General features: G+C 34.7%; 3 protein-coding genes across 4 annotated transcripts in view; 1 reads left to right on the top strand and 2 right to left on the bottom strand.

The window, feature by feature from the left end:
• The window catches only part of CPSF160 (cleavage and polyadenylation specificity factor 160), a 28,286-nt gene extending 22,686 nt beyond the window's left edge, over window positions 1-5,600 (bottom strand). For both annotated transcript variants that reach the window (XM_086417626.1, XM_086417627.1), the window contains exons 1-4: window positions 5,091-5,600; window positions 4,186-4,332; window positions 3,253-3,406; window positions 1,065-1,200 (exon numbers count right to left, since the gene is read on the bottom strand). In XM_086417626.1, coding sequence (XP_086273752.1) covers window positions 1,065-1,200; window positions 3,253-3,406; window positions 4,186-4,332; window positions 5,091-5,416 — 763 coding nt within the window. In that variant the 5' untranslated portion in view covers window positions 5,417-5,600. The remainder of the gene's footprint in view (window positions 1-1,064; window positions 1,201-3,252; window positions 3,407-4,185; window positions 4,333-5,090) is intronic.
• A 3,694-nt stretch (window positions 5,601-9,294) lies between these two features.
• On the top strand, window positions 9,295-13,008 carry LOC147389536 (Tetratricopeptide repeat (TPR)-like superfamily protein). The gene is made up of 2 exons (XM_086418316.1): window positions 9,295-10,042; window positions 11,810-13,008. Exons 1-2 carry the CDS (start codon window positions 9,623-9,625, stop codon window positions 12,605-12,607), a joined length of 1,218 nt encoding a protein of 405 aa, XP_086274442.1. The 5' UTR covers window positions 9,295-9,622; the 3' UTR covers window positions 12,608-13,008.
• A 286-nt stretch (window positions 13,009-13,294) lies between these two features.
• On the bottom strand, window positions 13,295-15,671 carry LOC147389535 (LOB domain-containing protein 30-like). The gene is made up of 2 exons (XM_086418317.1): window positions 15,204-15,671; window positions 13,295-13,899 (listed from the first exon to the last, which is right to left on the bottom strand). The coding sequence occupies exons 1-2, from the start codon at window positions 15,510-15,512 to the stop codon at window positions 13,540-13,542; spliced, it is 669 nt and encodes a 222-aa protein (XP_086274443.1). The 5' UTR covers window positions 15,513-15,671; the 3' UTR covers window positions 13,295-13,539.
• Window positions 15,672-23,200: the final 7,529 nt, after the last annotated feature.

The raw sequence follows: 23,200 nt of genomic DNA, 5'->3' as shown, positions 1-23,200 counted from the left end.
GACCTCAGGCCTATCAGTGATTAATTACCATGTGAATCCATCTTGGTGTGATGCCAAGAACCCTTGAAGTGATTGCAAGATAATTCTTCTATCCTTACTGCTATCTTTTTAGCTTCATCTTTCACCATTAAGATCCCCTAAGCCCACAAGAAACCACCCAAACTTACCCTAGTGCATCTAAAACCTAGTCAAATTCCTTCAAAATTCATATCTGAACCTATAACCCCAATCTACAACCTTCAAACCCCACCTCCATCAAATCTAACCCTGTTTTACTCCCCTAAATCTAATTACAATATCCTATTTAAAAACTTTGCATTTCACATACTCATTTGACCAATAAAATATTTTGGGCCTAAAACCATTTTCTATCATTTTTTTTTCCACTTCACAACCTAATTAGCCTTTCTCCCACTTTCTCTAAAGTAGAACAGACCTAGATTCAGAAGAGACCTAGAATCGATAGAATTTAGGTTGTCCTACATCAATTAGTGTTGGAGATGACATGTTCTCTTTCTTGACGGACATAAAAATTAATGGAAAAAAGAAGAAAGAAGAGGTTGAGAACACCAACCTACTACAGAATCATATATAAAGAGGCAAAGATAAAGAAAACCTCCAAGTAACACAAGGATCTTGGAAAACCACAAGTAACCAAATTTTCAAAAGCCCCTTTAAACGGTCCACAAATAACATCTTCTTTTCTGTTGCTAAGCAGCAAAGAATTGAAATTTCAATGTAATGCCTGCAGAATTAAAATTTACAAAGCATTTCCCACATGGTTATGAAATGGTTAGTCTTGTAAAAGAAATTGGCCGCCTAACAATGTTTTTTATTTAATTTCAGTTAACTTTTGTTTATTTGCATGAGAAGTGGCACCAATAGCAAATAAAATCACTGGGAACACGTTGAAGCATTAGTGCTCTCTCAATTTGCAATCAGTTTCATAGCTGAAGAGCCTAACAAGCCTAAAGGGTAATGACAGCACAATTGATCACAAAATAATATACAAATCGGTATGCAAGCACATAATCAATAAGAGATAATTATTCAGTCGTCCTCACCATGTACAAATGAAAAATCTTTAACGTGCTTCATATCCAAATCACGCAGACTGATCACGTACGATGACTCTATATGAGCAGACATTGTACCTCCAGAGCCACTGGCATCATCATCTCCAGCTAAGCCAGAACCAGCCTAACAGAAAATAAAATTCAGAAAGCATCATAAACAAAATGGAAGGAACGATCAATAACAGTATAAGGGGAAAAACCAATCGAAAAAAAAAAAAAAAACAATATAAGGGGAAATCCATGCACTAACGAAAGGAAAAGAAAGCAATACTTGAAGGAAGAAGCTTTAAAGAGGCTGTCAAGCATTTATGAATTAACAATCATTGTTAAGATGACATGTTACAGTCATTGATTTAGAGGTGGCCTTCCATTATTTACCTTACTTTCAGAAGGGAGGCAATTTACTTTATGCAGAAAGAAGGAACTTCAGTAGGTTTGACCTCTTACAGGATGCACATCATTGAGTAAATTAAAAGATGAAAAGTGAGAGCTTTTGGTGGATTTGCATCTTTTGTTTGTCATTACATGGAAGGAGTGAGGTTGCACTCCATGGGATTGGCAACATGTGTGGAGTCTTTGTGAAAGTGGGTGCAAAATCAGACATTTGAACTATGCTAGTCTTTACAGAGCATCCTCAACAAAGTAGTCTTGGATTGCTGCTGTAGCTATGTTCCTTGTACTTTGTGAATGATGCCCAAGACACAGAAAAAATTTGAAGCAGCCAGCCCGCTTCAACGGTTTGGAGGAACCCATGTCATTACATGACTCGTGCCCCCTCCACATTTTGATGAATTTTGCAGACACCTATATTTTCATATTGGTGGCATGCCCCTTGACCTCGGCCTATTATCAACTAATGAAAACTAACCATGAAACCTTTGGTTTTTCTTCCCAAAACCAGACATCTTCAACCTCTTGCATATGATATTGATAATGACCATGACAATGGTGGCGAGATGGTTATGATGATGATGATGATGTTGGTGAAGAAGACATTGAGATCATTTTTCATTAGTCTGTAAGAGAAGACTAAGATTGAGGGGGCATGTCATCAGTTCGAAAAAATAAAAAATGAGTTACCTCAAATACTAAAAAAACATGAAGGGTATGTTGTCATTTAAAAAACATAAAGAGGCTATGAGTTGGTAAAACTAAGGGTTCCTCCAAAATTTTGAAGTGGGTTGGCCACTTCAAAGTTGGACTCCTCAACACACAAGTAAGTCCAATGATTTCACATTCTCCCCACAAAACTCCTCAAATTACAAATTTTCCCTATTCCTATGAGTTTTGTGTTATTAAGAGCAAGGTCAAGATTGAACCAAATTCACCACTAACAAAAGAACAATGGATAAGCAGATGATTGAAAAATTCACCACTAGATCTGCAAAGGGAACATAAATAATGCCCCTAATGATAGTATGATACCTGGTTAGGATTCTATCGAGAATAGCTGCCTAGATGCAAGGGTCCAATGTCTTTTGCAAAGGTAACAAAATGTCTTACAGTGTACATCTAGCTTTGGAATCTACTGCCTTTTTATAATGCACTAACCAATCATTCTAAGTCAGAATTTCAAGCATTATTCATGCAGGGGTCCAAGGTTTCAACCAAAATTGTCTTTTCTTGTATTGTTTGCTAGTAGTTTCCTATTCACCGATCATCTCACAATTCATAAATGAATTATCATTGATTTATGTTCTATTTGCAAATCTTTTGGTGTGCTTTATGGATCAACATTTATAATATAGTAATACCATGTTTTTTGGTGTGCTTTGTTGAATAATTTTGGAGTTAGTGGGATTATGCCTTAAGTCGTGATTGTTACACAATAGCATTCTCTCCTGTTGAATGAAATCTCCAGAGATCTCTCTTTCATTGTCTTGTGGGAGATTAGGAAGGAAAGAAATAATAGTGTATTCAAGGGAAGAAGGGAAAGGCAACCTATGTGCTCAATATTAGGCCATTGATGTTCAAATGGTCTAAGCTTTTTACAAAATGTAAGGAACAGTATTTCAAAGATTTCATTTTTAGATGGATGCACTGATTCATGGCTTCCCATTTCATAAGAGTTCTGGGAGGTCATGTCTCCATCTCACTTTGTTTTTGTAAGATTTATATGTACTTGTCACTACATCATCAATAAAAATATTGGACTCATCAAAAAGGGAAAATGCACCTGAGCAGCCTTAAGTATTATCATTTGTAGACCATAAACAAGCACCCCACCGCACCGACCTTGAGGATCAACCTTTACTAATGGACCTCTAGCAAATGATTCTCGACCTCTTTTCAAGTGATGCCACTCTGGACCTTCAAAACAATGCATAGAACTGCAAGAAGGTTGACAAATAAATAAGAGTATTGTCCTATGCCATAAGTATATTCCTTTTTAAAGCACAGTGGCAAATCCAGAGATTAACCAAGCACGGGCAATTTTTCATTCACCATTTGCATAACTCTTAGAGCTAAAACACAAATTATACATAGATGATATCATGAAAAATAGCTCAATCCATTTTCCATAAATAAAAAGGATTTTTCTAATATAAAAAAATTTAGTGCAGTCATTGAAAAAAAAATTCATTGATTGCTCAAAAAATTATCTTAGTCATACATTTGATATTACAAAATGAAATATGCTGGATTGTTTAAGCCAACCTGAGAAAACACTTTAAAACTCATACGAGTTGCCAAACTCTTCAACGAAAATAGGCTCAAAAATACGGTGCTTCCATGCTTAGTCTTCTCTTCTTTTACCATTTGTTTTATAAAATCACAAATTTAATAGGGATAATTTTACAAAGAATGAAAGAAGTTTTCTTTGCAAAAGATGCATCATCATCAAAGTCATATCCCAAAGATTTGGAAGTTGGCCTTGCAAAAAGATACATCAAGCCACCAAATTCATGTGCATGTGCCCCAATTGTTCATAGAGATCGTTTCATAACAAAATAAAAAGGTACAAGTTGCACATTAAAGATTATTTCATATGATGAATACACATGTAATAAAATAACACACTTGTACAGAATTATATTTTAATTGACTCACCAAAATACTTCAACCTCACCAACTCATTTATAAAGAAAAAAAGATAATTCCACTTCACCTTGTACGTAGACCATTGATTGAATCGTCAAACTCTAGCACTGAAATTTTTGCATCTTGAAATGCTAAGATTATTGAATCTCTTCTCTTGCAACCATCACTACCTTCCATGGATAATACCGCCATTGTTTCCACGTTACCATGCAACCTGGAAACGGCAAAAAGTGGATGCCAAAATTATCTTACTTGCTCTAGTGAAATATGTGCTACTGCATAAAAGAAGGTAAAAAAATCACCTAAATAGTATTTTTTTCTCTCTTTTTTTTTCTTTATTTTTTTTGATAGGCAAATCAAAATGAATAGGATTCATTTGTAGCTAACTTTGTATTATTGTAGAACTGCATAGGGTTCATAACAGTTTATCACTTCTATATACGCATTGTGCACAATGGGGACCATGGAAAATTTACAAACTAAAAGCGGAAAATAAAGGACTTGTTACATGGTTTTAAATCTCGTTCGAGACTCATCCGATACTCTCGGTATAGTCCACCAATGAGATGGATAGACAAGTCAGACATATTGGACGAAATTTAAAACCATGGTTCATTTGCCTCACTGTGGAACGAGATGAATCAAACTTATTGGAAAACTCGTCTGAGACGACTCGGTCTCATTCATGGACAAGTCGTCAAAACGAGTTTTAAAACCATACGAATTGGTAAAATCGTTTTATTTGTTAGGGACATTGTCAATAATCAATATATCATATTTTTCATCGAACGTATGATTACATAAACCCAAAGGTTTAGGGGTTCTTCTCAGTAAAGCAAATTTATCATATTTTTCATTGAATGTATAAGGGGGTCCTACATTCTAAATTATTCCGAACCAACAATAATTAACACTAATAAGTGGAATTTAAACAACGTTGCGTTAAAAAAAATCAAATCATTGAGAACTTACTTGTAATGGCAAACGAGTTCGAGCGAAGCTCCAGACAACCCAGCCATGAAACCACCACGTTTGGCTTCAGATGGAGATCTAGAAACTCTTCCATCTTCTTCTTCTTGTACTCTAATTACATAAACTTCGAGAATGTTACCAGCAGTTACAACAAGGTTTGGAATCGGACCGATTCCCTTTCTGGCTGGCCAATCCGAGTCAAGATCTTCGCTTGTGATCGAAGGGATTTGTGGTGCGAAATCCGAACTGCAATGTGAGATGAAACCTGAAGCACAGTTTTCGATTCCTGTAGGCCAGTGCATCATCTTGAAGGCTGCGTAGCTCATCTTAGATAAAAATAAAAATAAAGTTTCGATGAATTGGGGGAATTGAGAAGAGCAGAATACGAACGCGAGCGAACAGAGAAGGTGAGTTACAAATGGAGTGTACTGGTAAAACCAAGGTTAAACCCTCTGTGTGACGCTGAAGCTTGGCGGGAGCGGAGTCTCGAATTAGGGCAGTGGAGTGAGATTTACGAAGGTAGCCTTACTTGATCCTAAAAATACGTGTGGAGGTTCTTCAGCTCCATCCTTTTAGTAAGGGTAATTTAGACAATGCAACTCCATGTTTTTGTGAATATCTGAGATACCCCTTGACCTCGGTCTTCTATCCTAGATTAGTAAAAATGGTCTAAGTTTCGTCGTCGTCGACTTCCAAGTAAAATCCTTAGATTTTTCTCCCATAAATCTTTCTACTTCCCATACATACTATAGCTTGATCGAGCCTACTGGCATGGGCATCCTCTTTGAGGTTGAATGAGTAGGAGAAGAAAGACAATAAAATTTAAGGGTAATATTAAAAATTATCTAGGGTTTTAGGGGTTAAAGAGAAAAAATAATATAATTGGATATCTATAATTAAAAAACAGGGGAGAAGAGGGTAAGACAGTAAAGTTTGAGTTGTAGAAAAATGGTAGATTGAGAGAGAGACCAAAGTGGGGTATTTTTTTAAAGAGCAATAAGAGATAAAGTAAAAAAACTGTCCTCAAGATACGATGCTTATGAAAATCTTGAGACAAAGAGTTTGGGACCTACCTTTGCATTTTATTGTATAATAGAATAAGTATTATTGAAAGAGGGGTGGAGGATAGGAAAGACAATGAAGTTGAAAGGAGGGGGGGGGGGAGAAGAGGAAATACAATTAAGGGTGTGTTTGGTAAATGATAGTTAAAGATGAGAGTTGAACTTGAAAGTTAATATTAACTTGGGTGTTTGACAAAAAAAATATGCAAATCAGTCTTCCCCTTTATAGAATTACTATAAATTTCCTTGCAATATTCGATGGTATTAATGGCAATTTAGTAGTCAATTTCGAATTGGGTACCCACTAAATCAATTTGAGTCTACATATGATTCAAATCACTAACAATTTCATCCCAGTTTTGAGATCATTCGTTGGAAATCCAACAAAAAGGTCCCATTACCAACGTTAACAGGAAGGATACTCTCATCGGCCAAAGCAACTTGAGAAGCAAAGATTAGAGATTCATTGTGTTTGAAACCCACGAATAGCTTCTATTATTTGAGCTTATCAAGATCATTGTTGAGGATCATAGCCAGTGATTCAAGTTGTTCAACCTAGTTAGATGAGATAGAGGAGGGAGACGTTCCCCTGATTTTTAGATATAAGATAAGAAGATGTCATTGCAGGGGTCAACGATTGGTGGTAGAGCTTGAGATTGGGGTGTGGATATAAGGAGAGAGATAGAGACAATGAAGAAGAAGATGTGGATGTTAGGGTATTTGAAGGGAATAGTTGTTTATTGAAGGAGAAAGAAGGAGAGTAGGGCAGAGCATGGTTTGGGGAAGATGAGAGACAACCTGATGAGGTTGAGAATTCTTAACATCCATCAAAATTTATGAAAGTCGAAAAACGTGTAAAATCGCAAGTTGAAAAGTCTGAGAGTAGTTAACTTGCGTGCGTTAAATTTATCAAACACACAACTCTAAATAACAAGCGCAACTCACAGACTCTCATACGCAACTTTTCATTTTCAAACACACCCTAAGTGGGGTTACATGGACCAAACTCTTTTATCCCAATATTTATACCCACAACTGCAATTTTGTGGGGTATAAATAAAGTGGAGTCCTTCATTGTGTTTTAGTATATACTAAAGTTTGTAGGCACGATCATCTTCTTTGAAGTTAAAGAGGTAAAATATGAGAGATAATAAAGTTAGAGAAATGTTATTAAAAAGGGGGAAGAAGGGAAAAAGCAGTAAAACTAAAGGGGATAAAAGGGAATACAATAAAGTGGGGTTGTGTGGACTTCACTCCTTTATCTTATCTTCACACTTCACAAACTTGTAGTAGTTATAGTTTTGTGGGGTATAAAGAGAGTGGAACCCACTGCAATGGTGAATCCTAATTTGTTACAGTAGTTTTTTTTTTTATTATTATTTTATTATAAATTCCCCACTCCAACTACAATAGAATGGTGTCCACACTACTATACGTTATTACATTTCCTATCCACCCCTTTACCTTTATTGTCTTTCCCCTTCCTCCAAAATTACCATATTTTCTCTGTTACCCCATTTTCAATAATATCCATCTAATTTTACTTTATTTTTTATTTTACTACTATAACCCTAAAGAGAATGCTCACATAGGCACAACGGCATGAGCAAATTATACACACACACACACACACACACACACACACACACACACACGGTGCGTAAGGGGGATAGTAGGTAAAAGCAAAAAATGACCAATAAGAATATTTGACATACACATACTATATAGTCATCGAAGCAAAATGTTTGAGCAACTATATATGTCTCATGATTTACTTCAACAATAACGACTTAATCACATGTGATAGATGAATAGTATGAGTCAAGCATAGAATATATAATTTTTTTTGTTTGTTGTGGGTCTTGTCCTTTGAATCATCGATTATCTCCAAGCACTTTAAGCCAATTCATTATAGCCGAGTTTTTATTCCAAATTGTATATATTAGTTATCTAGATCCCCTCCCCTCCCAACCCAATTTGTTTTACTCAGTAATACATAGACTTTCCACTTCGTTGAATGTATCACACTGTTGTTTGGTTGCATCATTTCACTTGGCAATATCATATTCACATAATGTTGTCTATTGGTCTCATTGTTATCGTGAATGAAATTACATGTATCAAATGTGTGAGTTTTTAGCTATTTCAGTTGAATTTTTCAAGTATACATCTTACCTCATGCCATGCGACAAGTTTGACAGAATAAACTTACAACTACTGTCATTGATTAAGATTTAGCGTGCTATCCATGATGTCAAATTTCCGTCTACTATCAACAACGTTGTGGTATGGACTCAATATTTATACTTGTATATCAAGGTACAACATGTCCACTCTAGATTAAATTTTAGGAAAAATTACTTAAAAGACCATGGTGGAGGGATTTATTTCTAAATAGTCTATAAGTTTTGCACAGAACTTAATAGGACATTTAGTAAATCTTTTATTTATCAATGGTCCTTCATTATTGGTGAACTCAATGTTTTTTTACTTATTGTCGAGTTCACCACTTTTAACTGGTTGTCAAAGTTGATGCTTTTTATTTATCGTTGAATTCACTACTTTTTATCTATTGTCGAGTTCAACAGTAAATAAAAAGTGATGAACTCTTGAGATTGGTAAAATCCACCAATTTTTAATTTATGAGTTTTTTCGATTAAAATACATGAGAATATTGACTAAAAGTTTGAGATGACGACTTGTTTAGATGATTTCAACTCAAAAGACCTATTCTTTATTGATTTTCATCCAAGAATCAAGAAGAAAGTGAAAAAAAAAATCATAATTTTTTACATATATCTTCAAAATATTTAAAAATAACTTTCACTTCTTTTTTAATTCCTTTCCAACAGAATGAATTCTCTAAAATCGATTGAAATGCCAAAAATCCAAAATTTTAGATGAAAACGATGAGTTTGATTAGTTAAGGCATTCAATCTCGAGAAATGTGGGAGATGAGATTAGTGCTAATAAAAGAAAAGTTTACTAAATGGAGCATTAAGAGACTCTCAAAATTTAGGGATTATTTAGAAAGAAGTCCCTCCATCATGGTCTTTTTAAGTAAGTTCCCCAAATTATTTTCCATGTCCTTATATTATCTTCTAATACCCAAAATTACTGGTATTTTCCAGGCGCGAAAGAAACATTAGAATTCATTTTTGGCACCTAAAAAAAAAAAAAACAATTTTTTGAGTTTTTCTATCATCATCTATAGGTAGAATTCCTCTGAAACCACACAGACCCTTCAAGTGTCCAGAGTCCAATTGCGTTCTTCAAGAGGTTTTGTGTTTGAGGTCTGCCTTCTTTCTCTATTTCGCATTTTGTTTCACTTGCAGAAATGCTGAAACCTCCTATAAACATCGTTTTCAGTGTTGCCGAGAGTCTCAAAATTTGAGCACTCTGCGTCACGTAATTTTCTTCTCCCTCTAATACTCTCTTCATGTCCCACACTTTCGCTATCTTGCACCAAAAATGGTCATCTTAGCCTGCAACATGTTATCTTACACCTACCCAATAACCCCATTTTTCATTTCCACCATCAAAACCCCCTACAACTTCTCACAGAAAGCCTCTGTTCTTCAAAAATTTAGAATCTTTGCGTCTCATAAATTATCTCTAAATGGAGAACAAGAAGAAGAGAGAGAGAGGTTTAAGTGGGTTGAGATTGGGTTGGATTTAACAGAAGCACAAAAGCACTCCATCTCTCTACTCGCACCAAAGATGTCTAAACGATGTAAAGCCCTAATGGAACAATTAATCTGTTTTGATCCTCAAAAGACTAATTTGTCTCGATTATTGGTTTCTTGGGTGAAGATCATGAAACCCATTAGAGCCGATTGGCTTTCGGTTCTCAAACAAATGTCCAAGTTGGAACATTCCCTGCTCTTCGAGGTAATTTTTTTTTTAAATTTAATTTGCTAGTACATTTCTTTTTCATATTTTTATCTTTTATAATTGTGATTATTCAAATATACTTCCATGAATTTGTTATTTGTTTCTTCGTCCCCTCAATCTTGGGGATTAGGAAATTTGCTGACTTGATTGAAGAAACAAGTTGGGGGAAATAAGCAATTTCTTGGAGTTCACTAATTTACCCATATTGAAATTTAGGGCATAATTAGCAATTCGACATACTCATTATTTACGGCTTAAAATTGGTCAACTCTCTAACAAAGCTTTGGAGGAAGAAAAACCCTATTTTTTCTTCATCGAGACCAAGTTAGTTTGCAAGCTGAACTAGTGAAGGAGAAATGATAAATGAATTGCAAAAACATTTATGAATTCTGGAATCTTGTTCGATTTCATCTGTAAAGGTACCAATTGGAGCTCTCACATGGGTCCTTAGCCTTGTGATATATCTTTCACTTCACATTGACTTTCTGGGGTATTTTAAAGTATGGTAAGATCCTTGGTTCGCGATCTACTTAAAATTCTAAGGTGCAAGTTAGAAGTGATAACAAGAAGGTATTTCATTCAGATATATTACAATGATACTGTTTGGTAAGCCCATTTCTTACCAATGTCATTGACATTGCTTGATAGATATGTTGGTAGCTGAGTGTCTATTAAGATAACACCTATGTTTCTCGGATACACTAGAGATACAGTCCAGAGACATGGTCTGGGTATGGTATTCACTTGAAGTATCCAACATGGAAATGACACCTTTTTGAAGTATTAGGAAAACCGGAATTTACTAAAAACAAGGGTATTTTAGAAATACCCCTCTGTAAAATGGGTGATATAAGGTTTACCCCTTGACTGTAAGTTAACGTAATGTTTTCTTGATGATTTAACAGTGAAATTTTGATTTGTTTCTAAATGCTCTTCTAATACTTAAATTACTAAATCAAATTTTGAAAAAAAAAAAAAATGTCAAAAACTTCACTGTTTAATCATCAAGAAAAGCAACATCGACTTACGGTCTAGGAGGGTAAACCTAATATCACCAATTTAAGAGAGAACTGGGGTGGGGGTGGGGTCTAGAATACCCCAAAAAATATCCCTCAGAAAGGGACAGTACTCAAATACAGAAGCTTAATTACTCAACACACTTGTAGGCAAGTTATGAGATGCTTATCAGAAAAAAGAAGTTATGAGATCACATTGGTCTCTCGTGATAGTGTGGACTTCTTCTCAAGGCACAATGCGAAAAAAACCTCACTATATTTAGGATTTGTGCAGATTCTACCGTATATTGTATATTATGCAAGTAGTTATCTCCAAAATGCTCCATTCTTGTTGAAGCATTTGACTTGTAGGCTTCATAGCGGATTAGATTCATAGGAGTCCCTTTTAGATACTATCTTGAATAATAAATCCTTGCAAACTCCTAGCTGGGCTCCATTGTTGCTGTCCCTTTATTTCAAGCAAGCATCTTGACTTCGTTGAATGTAGTCAGAAATGCCGTCCTGTTTATGGTTATCCACCTTTTATCACTTGTGGTGACAATTGTATTTCACTTAAGAATGCGTTTCTTCTTGATGGTGTCTCCACGCATCTTTCACACTAAGCTCTGATGTGGAGCTACTTCTGACGTAAATTTACATGCTCGAAACACACTAATTAAGTGCTTTTGACCATATGTATTCTAATTAGGTAACAGATTCATATATACCCCAAAGATTGACATTTTGTTGCCCGATGCACTCTAATTAGGTAACAGAATTTGCCCTTCTAGAAGAATCTTTTGAAGCCAATGTTCGCGACTACACCAAGATCATCGACGGTTATGGGAAGCAAAATCGGTTGCTAGATGCCGAAACTGCACTCCAAGCCATGAAGGAAAGAGGTTTCACCATTGATCAGATAACCCTAACTGTTCTCGTTCAGATGTACAGTAAGGCAGGTAATCTTAACCGGGCCAAAGAAACATTCGAGGAGATAAAGTTGCTAGGATTGCCATTGGACAAAAGATCTTATGGATCGATGATCATGGCCTATATCAGAGCTGGAATGGTTGATCATGGAGAGAGTTTACTTGGAGAAATGGAAGCCCAAGATTTATGCGCGGGAAGCGAAGTTTACAAGGCTCTATTAAGAGCCTACTCTTCAATTGGTGATACCAATGGAGCTCAAAGGGTGTTTGATGCGATACAGTTTGCCGGGATTGCACCAGATGCTAGGTTGTGTGCTCTCCTCATGAATGCATATGCAGTGGCAGGTCAGAGTGATGGAGCTTGTATTGTGTTTGAAAATATGAGAAAAGCTGGACTCGAGCCTAGTGATAAATGTGTGGCTGTGATGCTGTCTGCTTATGAGAAGGAGAATAAGCTTAATGCGGCATTAGACTTCCTGATGGACCTTGAGAGAGATGGTATAATGGTTTGCCAAGAAGCTTCGGAAGTCTTAGCTAGGTGGTTTCGAAGGTTAGGGGTTGTGGATGAGGTGGAACATGTGCTGAGAGAATATGCTACCAAGGAAATTAAACGCAAAACACTGCTTTCTAGTTCATAGTTTCTCATTTTGCATTGTCCCGATTGAATATCAACGGAGACTAGCTATTCTCAAAATTGCAGGAACCAAACAACAGCAACGGAGCCTTATCTCAAAGATTTGGGGTTGCTAAATGAATCAATGTTCCTTCATTCAACTCAAACTTGCAGGACCTACAACGAAGAATATAATGGGCCGACCATGTTGGAACTGAAAGAATCAATCTGATATTGAGCACGACAACCACCATTTGATTTATGTACTACATGTGAATTTTTCCCGTCGATCAACAAAATGTAATATGTTGGATGGTTATGATTCTTTCGTTACTCATCGAATGACAGTTCTGTGAATCTCCTTATTGTAGTGTATAAACTATCATTGAATGGTCATTCCAAACCTGAGTATTCAGGACATCCATAGCTATGCTTCTAATTAATGTGGCTATGACTAGTAAGGGACATATACAACTATGGAAAAGTTTTTCCTTTGGAGTTCTATGGTATGGAGGCGCCAAAAGCGTTTTTGGCATCAAATTAGTGTTTAGAAACAGTTCTGATAAGCGCCTTACAATGAAGCTGAAAGAAGTATGAAACAGTTCAAATCCACTATTCTAATGGTTTCTTCGTGTAGGAATCTGATAGAACTTAATGTTTTTTTTATTTATGAGAATATGCTAATTGCTAAGATATTGAAATCAAAATTAACTGGTCATGGATGTGGGATCAATCATAAATAAATAATAAATATTCAGATACAAAACTACATTATTAAACATTTCATCCAACTTTTCCTAACGATTAATAACAAAAACCAAGGTAATTTTCAATACTTGATCATTGGGACGAAACAAAAACTCGGTAAATCCAAGTAGTTAGATACCACAAGACCCTAATTCGGGTTATTAGGCTGTCCCTCAAAGACAAACACCACTCAACTCAATCAGGTCAGTCTCATTTAGAGAGAGGTGGCTGTGGTGGAGCCGAAGGTTCGTCCCCTTGCTCCGACCTGTGTCTTTGTAAGAGTTCACGTGCCAATGCTTGAAGATCGCCTCCTCCAGCTGAGGTACCATCCGTTGAGTTTCTACCACCGCTTCCAAATTGTCGAAAATCCATTGGTAGCTGTTGAAGTGTCCATGGGGGTTGCACTAGAGGATCAAAAAGCACTGATAAATCATAGGTCGTAGGCACACTCGAAGAGGATGGAAGGTCTTGTAGTGAGTGTGGTTGAGGTGTGGGAAGCGGTGGAGAAGGAAGCTCTAATGTCGCAAGGTGTGCTTGTAGATATGATAACTCCGCTTGTAAATTCACCACCTAATAGTAACAAATTTTAAATTACTCATTAATTAGAGATACTAAACAAACGAATAAAATATGGGATCAGTCGAATGAATCTTAATCGTTTCATATCTGTTCTTACCAAAAATCAATCTATCGATAATTAATTATAATCATCAAATGAATTTATTTATTTATCTTTATCCCAAGCTTGTAATAACTCATGCCATTGTTTGTTAAATCTATAAGAACTATTTGAAACATGAAATCAAAAATTATTTGAATCCAATAACTAGAAGAAAACTGGTACAGTGACTTGAAATAGAATAATGATGAATGCACATTGTTTTCGTACATGGCTGACGTGGCAAGAGCATAGAGCCACACATTTTTTTCCTGTGTATCCCGATGAAAAAGATCTATAATTATGTGCCCTTACCATGTCAGCCATGTACTAAAATTGTGTGCATTCATCACAACTCCTTGAAATAACACTCGAAGTTAGCATACATTAAGAGTGTACTCGAGTGTGCAATCATAGATGCTTTTTATCGAAATAAGAGTGTATTAAATCAATGGTTCTTTGCACACACAATGCTACTGGGGGTATTAGCTTTTTACCAAGATATAAGTCTAATACACTCTAGGAAAATCAATGGTTCTCACTTCTCTGCACGCGCGCACACACACACACAATGCTACTTACGAGTCACTGTAGCCAGGCTCTATCTAAAAACCAGCAATCACTCAAATGTATGGGTCCATCAATGTGAGTGCTAAAAAGTCTGGCCCACTTAACTTCAAACAGTACTGTGCCACATGGCACACAAAGAAGACTTGTATAGTTGCCCCAACTCCCTTTGAGTACAAGATCCGGAATGGTCACAAAAACCCTAGTTGAATTCACCAAGCAAAATGGTGTGTAACAATCATAAATTGAAGGTAGTGATGTACCTCAGGAAGTTAAGTAGCAAATTAACTTACAAGCCTCCTTTGATCGCCACATGGCAAAGTCTTTTTGCCCCATTCAATCATAAATGTCTAGCCATATATAATGCGTAGGTCTAAAAAAAAAAAGTATACAACGTGGCACACAAAGGAGACAGTAAGTCATCTTGCAATCAAACACCGAGGAGTACAAGATAATCACTCTTGTGTTAAGCGTTACTTAAAATAAACTGCATGTAGTAAGTAAAGTAAACCATCATCATCTTTTCTTCTTCAAAATCAAAACACGAAGCAACTGGGAGGGGATGGGGGGTGCGAAGGTTAGTAATCCAACCCATCCCGGCGTAAATTAGCAACAACCCTTCCTGTAAATAGAATAATTAATTAATTACCTGTTGTTGTAAAGCGAAGATATGAGCGACACAGCCATAAACAGGATCTCTTAAGCGAGCTTGAGCTTCATAACAGATGGTAACAACCGCGTCGAGTCGCTTGTGAAGCGGTATGTGTAAGAGAAGCTTTGACACGTTACTTGCACCAAACACCTTATGAACAGCTGCGAAGTGCGCCGCTCCTTGTTCTGAATCGAAATATGGCGCGAAAATACAACCATTTACACACTTTCGCCTCAAAAACTTACACGCACCACAAGGCCCACCACCACCACCACCACCACCACTATTACTGCTACTTGCACTCATTTGAAAGTGTGAGAGAAGAGAGTTTGTTTGGGTTTTTGTTTTTTTGTTTAAGTCATAAGGGAATTAATCTTTAAAGAGAGCAAAACGTTGAGAGGAAAGCTATAGTTCAAAACTGTTACTTTAATTCTCTCTCTCCCTCTCTCTTTCTCTCTCTCTGTGAATGTGAAAGGGAGGGCTGGATGTGTGTTGTAGAGAAGAAAAGAAAATAGAGAGAAGTGGAGACGTGTCAATGGGGGTGTGTTTGTATTTGCTTGCGCCGTCTAGAGGGCAAAAGACGCCAACCAACCTTCCTTACCTTTGCTAGCTAGCTTTTTTATTTTATTTTATTTATGTTTGTTGTATATACGAAGCTTCTATACTACGAAAATGACCCTTATTTCCAGCTTATTGTCTAAAATATGACATCAGGACTTAAATGCCCTTAAAGAATTATTTGGGATTTTGAAACTCAAAATATATTATTTGCATTTAATATTGGGTTGGTATTTGTTAATGGGTGGGTTCCCCGCAAAGTAGTCAAATAAAAATCTATAACGTAATGTGTTTTGTTTCACAAAGGAACAATGACTACAAGTTAATTCATTTTAATGTTATTAGAAAGAATGGGATGGATTGGGATCCGTAGACTCATGAACAAGGGTGGAGTTATGATTTTCTTGTAGTGAGGGCAAACTATGATTAGTTGTATAGTTGAAGAACTTGAAGATGAATGATTTTAAAGAGAAATTCATAGGTTTTTGAATAGAAATTGAAAAAAAGGATATTTAGGTCATTTCCAATTGGTATATGAGAATGCCCAATCAAGAGGCAATGTCAACAACAAAAAATTGGGCAAAAATTGGAGGGAGATGAGGGTGTGGGGGCAAATGGGGAGAGAGACAAGGGAGTGGGGACAACTGGGGCATGTGATTAGTTGAAAATATAGGGGTGTCTAAAAGTTCTGTAGGGGCAATTGCCCTTACCAACTCCTTACTAACTCCGCCCTTACTCATGAAAGTGAACTCATATGTTCACACACAATCCCAACTATGTATATACAACATCCAATATTGTGATTTATCTTTAAGATTTGTGTTATATTCTCGATATACTTTTTTTTTTAAAATCTTGACCCTTGGATTTGACATGTATATGGTCAGGATTATGAATGAATATATGAGTTCCCTTTTCACATGTCTATGGATCCTAATCCTACATATAGTGGTACTTTTGTAAACGTCAACAAATTTAAAAAGTTCAAGAATACCATTGCTGCTATAAGATATGGCCATTTCAAGCTAAGTCACTTTGATCCCTCAATTGGTGATTACAAATGTATTTCTTATCTAAAAATTATGATTTTATTCTTGATGCCGGTTGATATCTCGAATTTTTGCCAGGAAATATTTATATAACATTGTTTCCTATAATAAAAGTTTGGAAAAACTCCTTGACTTTACTCTTCATATTGAAGGATTTTTCAAATAAAAATTGTTCTCTCTTTTATTTTTGTTAAGAAAATAGGGATAATCAAATCAAAAAATGAATTAAAACAAAACAAACGCAAATCATACAGAGAACACAGACATTTACGTAGTTCCCTCGAGATTGAGGTAAGTAGATGGATCACGCTAATTCCACTATGACAATAAAATTCTACAGATTACACTTTTCAGTGGAAAATTAAAATATATACCCTTAAGAAAAAATCTAAGTAGGATTTTACATAATACCAATGAAATTATTAAAATACCCTTGAAAAATTATGTGCATTATGTCAAATGGATGAACAATAATCCTTGTCGACCAATATCATCAGGTTCCAACAATAATAATTTTCTCTTTATTCTTGTTTTGGTTTTCTCCAATTGCAAACTCCTTGGCGTAGATACAAAATACACAAGATAAACAATAATGTTTAGTAGTAGAAATGGTAAGAGTTGATGTCATACCCATTTAAAGCCCAAGACATTAACTTTTGGTATTAAGTAGAAATGGCTAAAGTTGGACCTAATACCCAATTAGGGTTTATAACTTTTATAAGATATGGATTTGGGAAAATTACTTAAAGGACCCTCGTGGAAGGGTTTCTTTCTAAATAGTCCTCAAGTTTTGCATGGTAGCTTAAAATGACATTTAGTACAAAAAATCTTTTTAAATGGTCCCTCATATTATCGAGTTCACAAATTTTATTGTCGAACTCGACGTTTTTTTATTTAGTGTTGAGTTCAAAAATTTTACTATCGAGTTGACCACTTATTAAATAAAAAGTGATGAACTCGACACTGATAAAATCCACCCATTTTCAAATTTTGAGTTTTTTTTTACTAAAAATACATGAAAAGCTTGACTAAAAACTTAAGATAAGGGCTTGTTTAGATGGTTCAACCTAGAAGAACCATTCTTGATCAATTTTCATCTAAAAATTAAGAAAAAAAAGTGAAAAAATCCTAATTTTTTACATACATCTTTAAAATATTTGAAAAAACCCTTGAAAATGTCTTCTTCTTCTTTATGATGGAATGGAGTCTCAAAACTCTGTTGGGATGTCAAAAATCCAATTTTTGAATGAAAACGATGGGTTCGAACAGTTAGGGCATTCAATCGTGAGAAATGTGGGAGATGAGGTCCAAGGATCATTTAGAAAGAAAAAGTTTACTAAATGTCTTATTTAGCAATCGTTGAAAACCTAGAGTCTATTTAGAAAGATGCCCTTCCGCGAGGTTCTTTAACTAATTTTCCCTATGGATTTACTTTTAGTATTTACTATGGGTCCAAATTGTCACATGATAGACATAATTCTTTATTAAATTTATTGAAGAGTTCCAAGTGACAAGTTGGACTCTAATTATGTCTTTTGACCTTAGATTTAAGACCATGTTTAAAGATGGACCTTACTTGAAAATAATTATCTATCCCAAAGAATTGTCCTATTGCTCTATCGTGAATTTTTATAACTCTATTATTCTCTAATGTTTTCCTCTTTTTTTTCCAACTCTCATTTTAAAATCCCTATTCTCTCTTTTTTTCTTAGTTTGAATCCATTAAATTTCTTCAATTCCCTCTTTCTTATCGGACGATGAATATTATTGAAATTTCATCAAATTAAATTATTTTTAGTGGTAAAAATATAACCGTAACTAATGACTAACCATTAGAGACATAAAATATCTTGCCACTAAAATCCTAAATCTTTAATGGCAATAAAAAAAAGTCGTGACTAAATCTCTTCTTGTGGTCATTGTTAGTTTCAAAATTCTAGAATCATGAATTAGTGACAAAATATTATGCTCGACACTAAAGATATGTTTCAGTGGCAAAAACCAACATGTAGCTAAAACGTATCATTAATGACAATAATAAAATATTGCCACTAAAACCTTACACCTTTAGTAGCAATAAAATAAAATTTGTCTCTAAATCTTTTCATGTAGTCACATATTTTTATTCATTTTAGTAGCTACGTTTGAGTTGTCACTAAATGTTGTCAGTATAACACCTATAGTGACAACATTTTCGTTTTGCCACTAAAAGTTATTGTTTAGTGCCAATATACACCGCGGCTAAAAGTATGTGTTTAGTGACAAAACATAACTGTAGCTAATGACTAAATATTAGTAACAGAAAATATATTGTTATTAAAATCTTAAACATTTAGTGGCACAAAATATAAATCACCACTAAATATCTTGATGTGGTCACCATTAAGGGTGCTAAAATTTACATACATGGCATTAGTGGCGCATACTTTTGAATTTTCACTAAATATTGATGCTATAATATTTTTAGTGGCAATATATTAATTTTGCAACTAAAAATTATTTTTTAGTGACTATATAAACCGTGACTAAAAAATTAATCACTAAAAACCGACTTTCTTGTAGTGGCACTACCTCTCTTGCCATTTCTTTTATGGGATATTATTTTCTCTACTTATCTATCCTTAATTTCTTCTCATACATTTAATATTTGTTGATTGTAGGAAATATAACCTTAAACATTTGAAACATAGTGTTCTCCATGTAAATCACATTTTTTTGCCTTTTTTATTTTTGGATTATCCACACATTCCGCCTTAGAGATTATTTTTGAAAAAATATTAATGATTTAGGAGGGGAATCGGTAATGGAACCAATGAGGTACAATTTCTTTACCAAAGTTTGGCTTGGTGTATGTTGTAATCCTCTTACAAATTTCATCACGTAGATGAACAACATTCTTGATGGATCAGAGTTTGTTTATCTTTAAGAGACGATGACATCACACCTTGGAGAAGACAATCAAAATCTAGAGTCCAATTAAAAGATCGATGTCTTTGATGTCATGTGTAGAGATAATAAATTCATTAGATGAACCTCAATGCTACGTTAGTTTTAGAGTCACCACCATTCTTTTTTAGAAAAAGGGCGTGGAAGGTCACCCTGTTAATTATTTTATAAAAAAAATCATTTTTAACAATTTAGTGACTCCGAAATTAGATAAGAAATTGATATACCTAAAAATCTAGATAAGAGGGTTCGGTTAGAAGTTGGGAAAAGTGTTAGGCACTCATCCTTATCCACCTTTGGTGATAATCTTAGAACATGGCCATTTATTTAGAAAAAAGAAATAAAAAAAATAAAGTTTAAGAGAAAATATTTTCTTGTACCCTTAAATGGATGAACCTTTCTTTCGACCTATATCATGGGGGTTTCCTCATTGAGAGATGGGGACCCCTAATACCTTACCTTAAGGATACATGTATTATAAAAAACAATAAACTTTAAAGAATAGAGGAACGATAGAAGAGGGAGATAAAGGGAGGAGAAGACAAATTATTAACAGATTTCTTAATCTAACCCACATTAGAACTTGACTTCTTCTTCCTTGCTATTGTTCTTTTTGTTATTATTCTTGAGTCTTCGAGGGTATATGTGTGTTATATCTTTTTTAAAAGAGAGAGATGGATAGAAAATTGGTTAGAGTTTTAGGTTTAGAAGGGGGTTTGATAGCATGTTTTAGGTTTGTAAGAAGAAGGGATTTATATAGAGTTGGGTGATGATTTTTTGGGTAAAAGAGTCCAATCCTAACAATAAATGAAAATGACATTCTTTTTATTTTGGGATTTTCAATTAAATAAGGCGATGATACCATAGAAAGGGGATACAAGTGTATGGGATGAAAATGATGTTTAGATTATTAAAATTTGTCTTAGGCGATGATTGAGGTGATGGGTAATATTTGAATTTTTTAATGGAAATGTGAAAGGCATGGATTGAGGAACATTTGAATTTTTTAATGTAGACACCCAAATTTGCATGAACACACTAAAAAATCTTAAGTTTAATTTGAAATAAAAGTCCTAAGTCTTTCAATGAGCCCACAATCCGCAGTAATCGTCACTTGACATTTTTCTCATACATCCATGCATATATACATCATATATATGCATCATTTCATATTATTTTACTTACCAAAATCTTGTCCCTAACCTAAACCCATTTAACCCAAATCCAACCTGGATCCATTTCATTTGCTTAAACCCATTTTTCATAACCCAATCCAAATCCCTAACCCACTTTCCTAACCTAGACCTAATTTTAAAATCTAACTCATTACCTTTATCCAAATCCATTATAAAGTTTATCTCCATTTTTATTCATAACCTAAATCCACTCTAAGTCCATAATCTAAGCTCGTAACCTATTTTAAGACCTATTACCTAAGTGCAAGTCCATTTCCATTTTAAGACCAACTATCTAAGTTCAAGCTCATTTCTATTCTAAGCCTATTACCTATATTCAAATCCTAAAAGCCTTTAATTTTACACATTTCTCCAAAAGAGGAAACATATCACATTCTAAGAATGTCAATTTCAAATTTGTCTCTTTACCCTTACTTTTGGAATTATTTACATGAAAACCAATATTAATTTTACGCATGTCATCCTCTTATTCATGTTTCAAAAGCATTTTTCACCTCTTTCTATTTACCCCTTGCTTTATTTGTTATTTACAAAAGAGTCAAAGTCTATTTTTTACTTATCACAACACTTTTACATATGTCACTCTCCCATTTATATTTAAAAAAAAAAATACATTTTGTCTCTCATCTTTTTACCCTTATTTTTTAAAGTATTTACCAAAAGATAAAAGACCAAATGTGTTTTTTGGGTTTCATATCATAATTTCCACTTTTACTCTTATAAAAATGAAAATAAAAAAGAAACAACTTAAATCTCATATCCTTTCACTTTGTTATTAGGGTTAGACCATTTTGCCCGTAAATATCTCTCTAAACCTCTATAAATATCATCATTTTGTATGAGAGATTCATGCTCTAAAACTACATCTCTCAACCTAAAGTTCAATCAAAATCTCTACCTAACACTTTCAACCCTTTCTCAACTCAACCCCAATTCAAAAACTGTCAACATTTTCCTAACTCTCAACTAAAAAATACTCATCTTTCTAACATCTAACTCTCAATCAAAACCCTCAATCTTAAAATTCATCCATTCAAGACTCAGGCTCATTTAAGAACATAAAAAGACAAGGTGAGCATAGGTTTAAGTTATTTATTTTTTAAGTATTTGCATCTTTTGATCACAATCGCCATTGGAAAGTCTAACCACGTGAAAAGATGAGAAAATGGTAATTTGGGTATTTCAAATACTTTATTTTAGATGAGGTCCATGGACCATTTAGAAGAGAAAGTTCACTAAATGTCTTGATAAGCAATAATCGAAAACTTAAGAACTATTTAGAGGGTCTTTTAAAGTAATTTTTCCAATAACAAACTTTTGGGACTCATAAAAACTTTTAATATTATTTTATATTTTGATAGTCTTTTTTGACCATTATTTATTATAATGGATTCTGTGTAATTCTGGAGAATAAAAAGGGCATTTTAGTCATTAAACACTAAGATGTTGTCTATTAGCGAGCCAATTAAAGTCAAAGCCAATTCTTCGTTCAAAGCATAACGCGAGCCGCTCGTGTACTTGACCAAATGAGATATTGACACGTTTGAATCGATGAGTCAGAGACGTAACGGCCGAGTGAGAGTATGACCTCATTACACGTGTGGGCCCCATGCGCCGTTTCTCATTTATAAAAAGCAGACGTTTTCGCTTCTCTGTTTCCGATTTCGTATAGTTTTATTTTTTTAAATAAATAAATAAATAGTGACTCTATAGCATTTCGTAACGGCGCATCACCGCGCCGTCCGGCTCTTGTCCAATCTATGTGTTGTGATAATGAAGCAGGACAACATCACTTCGGTCCCACTCATTAGTTACACGTGTCCTGTTACTAAAGCATCCGTACGAATGATTACCGGCTGCGCTGAACGTAACAGTTCCGATAAAAATACGCTGATTATTTTGAAGACCGAGTTTGATGACCCTATTTATTAGTGAGTCAGGTTCCAGTGACTCGGGAAGTCTCACTCATGAGAAAACATATATCTCTACCATGTAAATATATGAAATCCAACCATTGGGATTTATACATATCTAAATAACACAAATTTTGAGGATAAATTTTAACCATTTGATTTTATGTTTACCCGATTGGATTCATATGTTTTTTTTACCAAGAGTCAATGAATCCGACATTTCAATCCAAATCCATATTTTGATTCGGATAATTTTTATTCAGATCCGATCCGTATCCTGCATCTTGGGATCAATTCCATAAGTTAAGCAATATAAAGTCTTCAAGAGTTGA

This window comes from Akebia trifoliata, chromosome 12, assembly GCF_017979445.1.
Source record: "Akebia trifoliata isolate Shusen 1 chromosome 12, ASM1797944v1, whole genome shotgun sequence".
In the NCBI taxonomy this organism is placed as follows: Eukaryota; Viridiplantae; Streptophyta; class Magnoliopsida; order Ranunculales; family Lardizabalaceae; genus Akebia; species Akebia trifoliata.
The sequence above is the reverse complement of the archived record's forward strand: the minus strand, read 5'-3'. Positions and strand labels throughout refer to the sequence as shown.